The 11781-nt window shown below is 36.4% G+C and overlaps 2 protein-coding genes across 2 annotated transcripts; both read left to right on the forward strand.

The window, feature by feature from the left end:
- The first annotated feature begins 1165 nt into the window (after positions 1-1165).
- On the forward strand, positions 1166-7937 carry LOC125848343 (WPP domain-interacting tail-anchored protein 1). The gene is made up of 5 exons (XM_049528194.1): positions 1166-1234; positions 3047-3632; positions 4650-5755; positions 6875-7069; positions 7359-7937. The coding sequence occupies exons 2-5, from the start codon at positions 3068-3070 to the stop codon at positions 7545-7547; spliced, it is 2055 nt and encodes a 684-aa protein (XP_049384151.1). The 5' UTR covers positions 1166-1234; positions 3047-3067; the 3' UTR covers positions 7548-7937.
- A 516-nt stretch (positions 7938-8453) lies between these two features.
- LOC125848350 (uncharacterized) lies at positions 8454-10026 on the forward strand. The gene has a single exon (XM_049528202.1). It carries the CDS (start codon positions 8574-8576, stop codon positions 9768-9770), a length of 1197 nt encoding a protein of 398 aa, XP_049384159.1. The 5' UTR covers positions 8454-8573; the 3' UTR covers positions 9771-10026.
- Positions 10027-11781: the final 1755 nt, after the last annotated feature.

The raw sequence follows: 11781 nt of genomic DNA on the forward strand, positions 1-11781 counted from the left end.
CCCCCCCCCCCCCCCTTTTTCTTAATTACCTCACCTGCAATATTCATTATTGATATAATATTGTGATATGTATTTACTATATACCACTATAGTTGAAAGAATTATATACAATTTATAGCTATAATTAGAATTTTATAGCAATTTTCTCTCTTCCTTTCTTCCTCTCTTCACTTCTCTCTCTGCACACTTGCTTGCCTCTCTCCCTATCCTTTCTCTGCCCCCCTCTCTCGCCTATCTATGCCCCTCTCTCCCTCTCGCCCCACCTTTATCTCTTAATACAAATATAAATAGTATCAATGATACAAATGATCAATTGTCTACCATAAAAATTCTTTAAGTGATACAAAATAAAAATACACATGACAACAGAAGAATACAAATACATACAAGGCAACAAATACAAATACACATGGCAACAAATGAATACTCTCTTTCAGTGATGCAAAATACAAATACACATGGCAATAGATGCATACAAATACACATGAATACATATGTAATTTGTTACGAAATACAATATTGATATAATTGTATTTTGTTGATACACTAGAATTTGATACAACATTGATACAATTTGTTCACTGATACAATTGTATTCATTGATACAAATTATATTCGTTAATACAATTGTATTCATTAATACATATACATACTAGTTACACATGCAATTATCCAACAACTATACAAATACAATTCACCTCTCTCCCCTCTCTGCTCTTCTCTCACTCGCCTCTCTTCCTTCTAGCAGCTATTTTTGGCACAAATTAATTGTATCAATTGTATACATGATACAATTGTTGATTAGATATACAAATCGATTGTGCCAGATCGCGCTCACCACTTTCTTTCGTCTTCCAATCTTGCTCGCCTTTCTTCTCCTTATAACATGTATACACGAATCATAATCAAGCAAACTATAGATAAAAAATACCCGATTATGTTTCTAGTCTTTTGTTTTTGAAAATTCCTCTTATAAAATGTCCCCCGGGGTTTTTCATGGGCTGGGTTAATAGCAGACGAGGCACTCAATGGGCTAACATATCAGTTCCTTTCATGACGGCCCAGTTAAAGCCTTTTTGCTAAAGCTGACAAGAGAACACGTGCCCTATCACGTGCATACTATTGAAGATGATAAAAATAAAAAAAAATAAACAGAATTTCAAGTGAAGGGCAAAAAATAAATCAATTTTGAGATTAATCACTCTGCAGAACCCGCGAATTTACGAGAAGGAAGGTATGTGACTTATGAACTTCTCTAATGCTTGCTTAGTAAATCCTTTAATATTCATCTATTAGCTGATACTTATTGAGTAACTAGGCAATTTCCTTATAGTTTTCTTGATCTTGTAGTTTTTTTAATCGTTAAAATTGATCATTTCTTCGTTGTGCTTGATTTGTTTTACTAATTATTGAGATGGGTGTTGAAAAGTTCCATTTTTAAGTGTTCGCGAGTTAAAATTTTTCTAATTTGGATCAGGGGTTTCTCAAATGATGCGAATCTTGAGTGGAAATAAGTTCTTTTTCTTTTCTTGGAATGATTGATTTTACGGTTTATTTGAATTAATTGTTGTAGTTGGGTGTGTTAATAGTACTGCAATGGATGAGAAATCTCTATTTTCCACTGTTTATAGTTGGGTGGTAGTATTTGGTGGATGTGAGGATAGTGTATTGGTGAAAAATTTGGGTGTTAAATGTTGACAAGGTAAATAATGTGGAGTATGATTTGAGGTATTTGTTAAGGAAAATGGCTGAATTGGTGGAAAATATCTTCAAACACATTTCCAAGAATCAAAGGTAATACACAAGAGGAAATGGTTTCCCATATGTTGTTTTGCTGTATCTTATTATCTCTTTCCCTTAGATAGTTATTGAAGTCACACTCACACATTTGCTGTTTACTTTTAATGTATACTAGCTGCACATTTGTGACATGTTATACAACTTTTTCACGTAAGAATTGCTTTGTACTCCCATACCCAATCAACGTCCTAATTAGGTGCACTTATGAAAACTGATCTCAGAAGCAATATAGTTTTAACACCATGGAGTTTTCAGTATATGTGAACAATCACTTTTTAACTTTAACTGTAGTGGGAGCATCTGTACTCTCATATCCTTTAAACTTTATAGTTTCTTTCGGTTCTTCTGGTTTCAAAGAGGATATGTTTACCAGAGATTTATTAATTGTGTATTCAGCTGTGTTATTAAGTGTCACGGCTCGTCCCTTAAAGCCATGAAGTGATGCGAACTAGGTGTATCACTCTATGGACTTCTGATGATTGAGACTGGAAATCCCAACGAGAAGTGGTCAATTTTTTGAATCTTACTTTAAAAGATGAGAAAATAGAAGAGGAAAAATGACATTTTGCTATTTGAATAGTAGGGTTCATTGCCATGTATGTTTCAACGTTCTCGTTGTTGTTATTGTGGTCTTTTTATTCTTCTTCTTCTCGAGTTTGTAATGCCCATCCATCTATTTTGTCAGTTGTAAGTAATGTCTATCCATCTACTACTTATGCTTTTGTAGTTCTTTCGTTTCCGTTCTTTCTTCTTCATTTTCTTCAAATAAAGGACTCTTTTTCTTCTAGTATGCAAGTCCTTTGTCTCTGGTATCTTTTAATTCTGGGCTTCTCTTTTGCCTATCTCCTCTATTCTCATAGTACAATTACTAAAGTAACCAAATATGGCATTGGGTGCTGCAAATTAATTTACTTAATGGTTGATTAATTGTAAATGAAAATTTGTTTAATGATTGGAGTTATCTTTTGATGGGCTTGTTGAATTATATTTGAATGATGTTTCTGAGGAGTTGGATTAATATCATCATTACTGTATATTGGATGCTGATATCAGTAATAACAATCGTGATTTGATTATTGTATGTACTAAAACCATCTGTTTTTACTTTTTAGTACTTCTTTATTTTCGATAAACTGTGCACTTACTTCAAAGAAGCGTGTGTTTCACTTATTGCCTTTACCTCTTGAGTTTCATGCATCTTCACATTTTTTTTCTCTTAAAAATATTGGTATTGGTTCATTTTCAGGTTAAAAAACGGGTTAGACTAATGGATGCTGACACAGTGAATAATGCATCTACTTCCACCAAAGGTGTTAACACCAATGAAGTGGAGGCAGAATCAAATACAGTAGTCTCTCTAGAAGTTTTGTCTTCCAGTGGTAATGTCATGCAAGAAGTAGGAAGTGTCGGGGAGATTTTAACAAGGCTTGAACTAGACTTGGCATGTGTCTCTGAGAAACTAGTTAATTTGGATTTATTTGTGATGCATGTGGAAACAAGAGAAAGTGACTTTGAGGCTTTTGCCTCTGAGAAGGAGGGTACTTCAAATGGCATTGTTGAGAAGGCAATAGAATTTGATCTCTTATCTGGGGTCCTGGATTCAGAGGTGACGGAGCTAGGCGGTTTATTATCCTCTGTTGCAATAGAGATTGACAATGTGCGGAAGGTCATATCTTCACGTGGCTATGTGGATGAGGCTTTCATTTTAATAGAAGAGAAGTTACATGACAGTGAAAAATCCCTCAAGCAGTCGCAGGACCACCTTTTAGAATTGAGGGTGCAGTGTACCAACTTCCATGGGATTATGCTCACCTCCCAGGGGGACCAAAATTGTGAGTTTATTTTTTATTTTATGTTAATTTTGAAGGGAGGGTTTCCTTTCAAGGTCTCAAGTTCGAAACCCACTAGGTGCAAACAATTTCTGAGGGCCATCGGACTGGGTAAAACCTGAATTAACCGTGGTGCACTTGCGGGAAACTCCTTGCCGAGGGCCTGTGCACCCCCGGGATTAGTCGGGGCTCAAAGAGACTCGGACACCCGGTGTAAATCAAAAAAAAAAAATTTTGAAGGGAGGGTTTCTTTACAACATCCTGCTATCATTAAAACAAATTCTTTACATCCTGCGTAACGCTGAATAGCTTTTGAAGCTTCAGTTAAAGAAATCTTGGGTTATGCTGCTCAAAATCCACTGTGGTCAGTCCATTTCAAAGCAATCAAAGATGGGCATCAGCAGAACCAATGCAAAGTGAATGGATCAGTCGAACTAAGATTCTACTTAGATGTTCATGCATCATGGGTGCACGTTTATTATCACATTTGCCATCATTATCATTATTGTTATTATTATTATTTTTTTTTTTTTGATGAACCTCCCGAGCCCGTCGCCACCACAGGTACCAGAGTAACTTTGTCCACCAAGGTTAGAACAAATGAGAAGAAATCACCTAGAGTTTTTTGTCTTTGGGACTTGAAGTTTGAACCTGTGACCTCAAGGTGCTCAATTCACTTCATTGACCACTAAGCGACACCCAAGTGGATGCGTGTTAATTTCATGTTGAGCAGTATTTAGTGTTTTATGCTCTATGTAATTTACTTATCCCAGCAACCTTCTCCATGCTAACTGACCACCCCTTTGGATAATATATGGAAAAAGGAAGAGAGAGGAGAAAAGAAGAATGTCTGCAAATATTTAATGATTTTATTTCTTTTAGCCCTGCATGTCTGGACCAGGAAATGTGAATTGCTTCTCTCTGCACGAGGCATTTTGTTGCTATTATGTTCTTGACAACAAGTAATTTGTGTGACATCAATCCTTACTAATCATACTTCATGCTGATGCATCTTGACAGGGGAAGATAGCGAGGCAGCAGACTATTTTAACGGTGATGCACTTTTAACTCCAAAGACGAAGATAAAAATGCAGACTGTTGAACAGCAGAGACACATTCTGCGGATGCTGGAGAAGTCTTTGGCCAGAGAGTTAGATCTTGAGAAGAAGCTTACTGAATCTAGACAAGTTGAAGAAGAATTAGAAGTCAGGTTGCAGCAAGAAGTTTTATACATGGAGGAAGAAATTGAAGATGCTTCGCAAAGGTTGTTTGAGGGAGAGAATGCTGCTGAAGTCCTTTTAGGAATTTCAAAATCACTACTGAGTCAACTCCAGATGGCACATTTTAATCTGACCGGTACTGTTCAGAAAGAAAGCTACTTACAGTCTAAACTTCAAGAAATGGAGGAACATTTAAAAGCAAAAGACAACTTACTAGGGAAGTCTGAAAGTACTTCTAAAGAGCTCGGGGACAAGGTTAAATCTCTTGAGAAACGGTTGGAGGACTCTGAGTTCCAGCTGTCCAATTATACAGCATCTGCAAAGAAAAGTCAGGAGTTAGAATCTGAGATCCTTGAAATGGAGGATATAATCAATACGTTGAAGGAAAAGAATTCTGAAGCAGAGAGAAGAATTGATACAGCAGAAACTGAGTGTAAAATATTGAAAGAAGCAAATGTGGAACTTGACAAAGAGCTGAACTTCCTGAAAAGCAGTAGTAGCATTACTTCTGAGAGGATAAATGTGCTTGAAAAACAGCTGAGGGACTCTGAGCTTCGACTTCAGCATGCAGTTGCATCTGCTGAAGCTAGTCAGGAGAAGCAAATCATGTTGAATTCTACAATCCAAGACATGGAAGATTTGATTGAGGATCTAAAATCAAAGGTTTCTAAAGCCGAAAGTTTGATGGAGAGTGCTGAAGATAAGTGCATTATCTTGTCAGAATCTAACTCAGATCTCAATGAAGAATTAACTTTTGTGAGGGGTAGGTTGGCATGTTTGGAGTCATCGTTACGCCAAGCTGAGGAAATGAAGAAGGCTACTGCCCGAGATATTAACTTCCGCAGTAAATTGATAACAGATCTAATTTTGCAATTGGCTCTTGAAAGAGAGAGACTTGAAAAACAGGTTTGTCACTCCTTACTGACTCTCATTCCTGTTATGACTGGAATTATCTTGATAACATTTACGACTTTCCTTTTCCTCCATCTATCCAGTTATTTTGAGTTTTTTTGTCTATTGACATGGTTAATGGGCTTAAATGCCGATTGATGACTGTGCGTAATTGAATACCAGTTACTAATCTGAAAGAGCCTAGAATTATGCCTAACAATGAGATGGCATTTGGATAACACAACATTTTATGTCAATTTTTTTTTTTTAATTATTATTCATAGACTTTGGTGGAACCTTAATGACTTCTAAAATGCAGTTGTTGTGTGTGCAAGCTTGTCTGTATAATTGATGCATTTTGTCTTTTTCCTTTTTACTTGTTTCAGCAGCAATATCTGTTCATTCGGTCGAGTTTGACATTTTCTCGCTCTGGATTTAGTCAACTTTTCAGAGTTCGTGACCATATAGATCACACTGTAATCATTAGAAGTATTTCTTACTGATAATATATATGCATAGACGCGCACACAGACCCCATGCACACATATTCTTGTTTGACAAAGAAGTGTTTTAAACATCAGGTATTCTCGAGTTTCCAATGATATCTACCGGCTCACATATTAAGGTTCTATCCTTCCTATAACACTAACACTTGTACCACTTCCAGTGACTCCTTTCACTGAGAAAAAGCAGTCATGGTCAAAGGAAAGGAATGAAAATGGGCTGAAATAGAGCAAGTTTGTGCACACCTGAAAGTTTTAATGGTGTTTGTTGATAATTACTACAGCAACCTTTCGTTGCAACGTTTGCTCTTATTGCAGGAAGAAATTAGCTGAAAAGGAAGAGTTGAAAGAGCTATACAAGACGATTTTGACCATTATTAATAAGATTTGCTCGATATTAAAATTAGTTGGTCAGTCTTTCAAAATAGGTAGTTTTTATAAGTAGAATCTGCGATGTGCTTAGCTTGTGACAAGTTATTCAGTTTCCAGCTTGTCCTTTTGTGGTTAAAGTTGGTTATTCTTTTCCTGCATGACTTCTTCATGGAAGAGAGTTCCTTTGGACTAAATGTTAGAACAAGGGCATTGTTTGAAGAATATTATTATTGGGTAATTGCATAATTTTCTCATTCAGATTGCTTTGCTGATAATGGAAAATAAGGCCCAGAAGAAGCTTTTTCAGCAAAAGGATAAAGTTCCTTCGCCAGCTCCCCCAAGTGATGGCAAAGATACCAGGGAATCCATGCTTCCCAAGGCTGAGCTTTCTGCTGCAACTTCTCCGAATGAATGCAAGGAAGAAATATCTAAGTTCTCATCAATAACTAATGTGGTACGTGCTTTATTCCGTCTTATGCTTAGTTTTATACACGAGTCATATGTTCTTCTGGTTTTGTCAGTATTTTGATTTACTATTTTAGATGCCAGTCAACTATTATATTTTGATGATGTACATTCCATTATCAACCAAATAACCTTAGCTGTGTGCTTGTGCCTTTAAGTGAAAAAAATTCTTGAGTACTTCGTGTTTACCCAAAGCTAAAGTTATTTGGTTGACAACTTAGAAAAGGAAAGACACCTAGCTCTGTTGTGACACTACTGTTTCTGCTGTTCATTTTCAGGAAGAGAATGTTTCTGGAGACTTTATGTCGAGTGAGTCAAAAGAGACTGATTCTTCAACCAGACTTGATGCCTCGCGGGACATAGATGCAAGGCAGCTTAATTGGAAGTATGTCCTTACAGCAGTTCTTGTGTTTTTGATATCCACAGTGGTAACCTTTTTAATGCAGAACCAGAGTATCCAGCTTTGATAGTGCTCGAGATTTTTGTTATTCGATCAAGAGACCCTCGGCATTAGGCACTCCTCAGAAATCTTTAGGCCTAACTTCATCGTGTACTCCCTTACTGTTTGTCACCAGTAGATATCACTGTGTAGAGTGATGTCTTTGCGCATCTAGTTCATGGTGATGAGTATTAACTTTGGAGCCCGGAAGAGAAGAGGAAACGATCCCCCACCCTCTTTGTGACTAAATAGCAGTTTCTTACACATGCATAGTTTTGCCATTCAGATTTTGTCTGCTTTACAAATTAGTGTTCAGTAGAAGTTTGGAAGTACAAACAGTGGCTCAGCCATTCAACAGAAGAATACAGAAAACCTTGCACTTGTTGTACACATTTGAAGGCTACTTGTTCCTCTCTTTCTTGTTTATTGCCAAGTGCTTTAAGATCATTTCTCTATGTAGTTAATCAACTTAGGGCTTGTTTTGTACGTGGAATGTGATAGATAAGGATATTTCATGGGTTGCGATATTCCACCTTCTAGCATTTTATAAAAATGAATAAAGCAATGTTGCATCATTGTATCGTATTATTAAATTCATTATTAAGTAATGATAAAAAGTTTCATTTTCGTGTAAATGATTAACTTGATGTGATTTTTTTTTATCGTTATCATATTTTTTTGCTTCTAATTTTGTTTTTATTAATTGCTAATAATTCTATTTTATTATTTATCTTGTCTTTTAATAGTAGCTCTATTTTGTAACTTTTTTTGTTTTTTTGAAATCTTATCTTGCAAATTATTTAATGTGTTACTCATCAGGTGGCACATTTTCTTTTTTATTCCCATATAATATAAATATCTAAGGATGTAACCAATTCATTAAATAATGTGAGTAACAATGATGACGTATGTTATTTTTTCAGCGACGTTTGCTAGTTGTCTACCACCCGAAGTCACCGAAAAAGACTGTGAAACCAGCAAAATTGGATCAATGGCAACTCCCATTTTTCTCTAAAGTTTGAAGTTTGAATCATCATTTTGTTTCTTCAGTTCAATGGCGGAAGTTTCTGGAATACACCGCTTCCACCTCCCGCAAACCATCTATGCTACCGTCACTGATGATGATGATGATGATGAAGGGTACTCACATCCGTTTGCTTTCGATTTCGACTCACTTTCTCCTCCTAATCACACCCTTTTTATCCACTCTCATGATTTCAACTACAGCCCCAATTCGGAACCCGAACCCGGTTCCCTAGATTCAGATTCGGGTTCGGATCACTCGGGTTTGCTTGCAGATCCGGATTCCTTTATCGTTGATGATGACCAAATGAATTTTGTTACGGATCTGTTTGTGACCCCTGATGGAAACGTTTCAGAAGATTCGGGTTTTGATAATGGGAATAGGGTTGTTCTAGAGGATGTATACGGTGATTTTGGATCTGATTTTGATGGGGTTCTTCTGCCCTCAGATTCCAACGGACTTGATACGGGTGATGGGATTCGGGTTGTGGGTATTGGGTCGGATTCTGATTCGCAAGAAGTGGAGCTGAATGTTGGGGATATTGATCAGGCCAATGATTTTTGGAGTTGTCTTCGGATTGATGATCAGAGGGATGTGAATGAAGAGTTTGAGTGGGAAGAAGTCAATGAAAGGGGTGAAGATAGAGACTATTTGAGTTCTGTAATTGATGGAATTGAAGAAATATCAGTTTCGTCAGATATTTCGTCTTCTGAAGGAGGGAACTCGAATTCGGGTTCAGTTGATGAGCCGGTGAGGAATTTAGAGTGGGAAGTTCTGTTGGCCGTTGATAATATTGAAAGAAGCCTCGAACTTGATGGAAATGATGATGGGATTGCTCATGTAAACGAAACTGATCACGATGCCGTGTTTGGGCAATTTCTGGAGAGTGAAGGGACTTTGAAGGGTAGTCCACCAACAGCTAAATCTGTTATTGAAAATCTTCCTTTGGTGGCTTTGAAGGACGAAGTGAACAAGATAGCCTGTGCTGTTTGTAAAGATGAGATTTTGGTTGTGGAGAAGGTGACTGAGCTTCCTTGTTCCCATTATTACCATTGGGAATGTATTATACCATGGTTAAACATACGTAATACATGCCCTGTTTGTCGTCATGAGTTACCCACGGATGATACTGATTATGAGAGGAGAAAAATTGGAAGGCGTACCGGTGCTGGAGCTCAACTCATTAGTGACTTTCAGGTTAGATACAATTTTGAAATTGTCCCTTGAGACTTTTTCTTGTTCATACACAGATATCATAGGATGTGCATATTCCCTTAGTGGTGAGTATGTTGATTCTTTTTATAGACTGTTGCTTTCTTTAATTTTTTGGGTACAATGTATGTTTGTAAGAGTTCCAGTTTGTATGACAGTATGAAATTTATACTTGCTGTAATTGTACCATTAGGCAGTGAGACAATGTAAAAGGATTATTGAGTCATTAATACTACTATAGACTATAGAGATTGATGAATGTTTGAAACAATTTGGGTGCATTTTGACTTTTGATTTTATGTTACCAATAACTTGTTCATATTGAATTAGAAGCAAGATTTAATCTTTCTCAGTTCTCTTTGATATATTTGAGTCAATACTATTGAAAAGAAACAAAGGAATCATCAATCTTCACCCTGTCTAGTGAACTAGTGGTTTCTCTGTTATTGTGCATTATTACGTGGGTCTGTTCTAGCCTCGACTCAACTTGTATGGTGAATTGGTGCTTATGATGCAATTTGCTAAGATGAACGGCAGCCAAGGACGGAGCTGATGGGAGGGGCAAGGGGGTTCAATTGAGTTGTGGAAAACATTTCTGTACAAATAAGGCAAAAAAAGATATTTTGGGGCTCTATATGAATTGTTGAACCCCTTATGTTACATCAAATGAAGATTATAGTGAAGTGGTAAAATGGGGTTCAAGAATTTCTTTAGGTCGTACATTCAAATCCTAGGCGTGAGTTGTGACACTCCAGTATTTTTTGAATTCCCTTCTATAAAGCCACTGATAGTAGCAGCCTGTGAATTGCTTATAGTTCTGTGAATAAAACCATGCTATACAATACAAAAAAGGATAATATTGAAGCGGTGCAGGATATGATAAAATTTAGAGAAACACTAGTCCTTATTTGTTTCAACTAAGGATAAAATAATCATGTTGAAGGATGATGTTTAGTCTTTGCTTTTAGTCTGATCCATGCTGGCCTTTAAGGTATTAAAGATGGCCAAATAATGAGTTGGAATATCTGGGTTTGTTTTAGTATGTGGTTTGTTGAATAATCCCTAATAGATGGATGCAACAGATCCAGATCCTGAGAGCATAGTTAGTCAATATTGGGGTCTTATATTATGTTGTCCACACTTTATATGTGAGGGTGTTAGATTTTCCCATGTTGATTGAGGCTCTGTAAGTGATCTGGCAATCGTCACCTCATTAGCTATCTTTTAGAGCTCAGTTAAGCCCAATGGTGTATCTTCTTAACAGCATCTCACTTACAAAGATAATGCTAATCCAAACATCCCACAAAAATCACTACACACAGAGAAGATGTGAAGCCTGTAGGAAGAGACTACTGCGGGGAATATTGAACATTGCGTGCCACTTTATTCAGAGCTGCTACCTCCAACTACTAATGATTTTTTTTGGATGATCTCATTAAAAACATCACAAAGATGGAAATTGTACAAAAGAGTGAGCACTAAACAAAAAAGCTAGGCCAAGACTAAAGAGCTGATAAAATCCAAAAGATAGCAAAAAATCTGATGCAATGGTTGCATTATTGGGAAAAGGGTAAGAAATACCCCTCAACTTTGTTTTATTGGTTGACTTTACCGTTAAAACAAAGTTATTTTTACCCCTGCCGTTACTAATTTCACCATATGTACCCTTCAATTGACAGAAAGCCCCATATTGACTCAAATTAACCTGAATTTTTTAAAAAAACCCATTCCCCATATTAAACCCAATGCTAACCTAAAACCCATTACACTAAGGGTGTGTTTGGTATGAAGGAAAATATTTTTCACGGAAAATGTTTTCCTAGAAAATGTTTTCTTGGAAAATAAGTTGATTTTTGACTTATTTTCTCATGTTTGGTTGGTGAGTAGAAAATATTTTCCGAAAAAGATTTTTAGTGTTTGATTTATGAATGAAAAATGATTTTGAAAAATTTCTTTTATTTTTACCAGAGTAGAAAATAATTGTTGAAATTGAAAATATTTTTTAAAAACAAACTTAATTTTTTTT

Source organism: Solanum stenotomum, chromosome 12, assembly GCF_019186545.1.
Source record: "Solanum stenotomum isolate F172 chromosome 12, ASM1918654v1, whole genome shotgun sequence".
In the NCBI taxonomy this organism is placed as follows: Eukaryota; Viridiplantae; Streptophyta; class Magnoliopsida; order Solanales; family Solanaceae; genus Solanum; species Solanum stenotomum.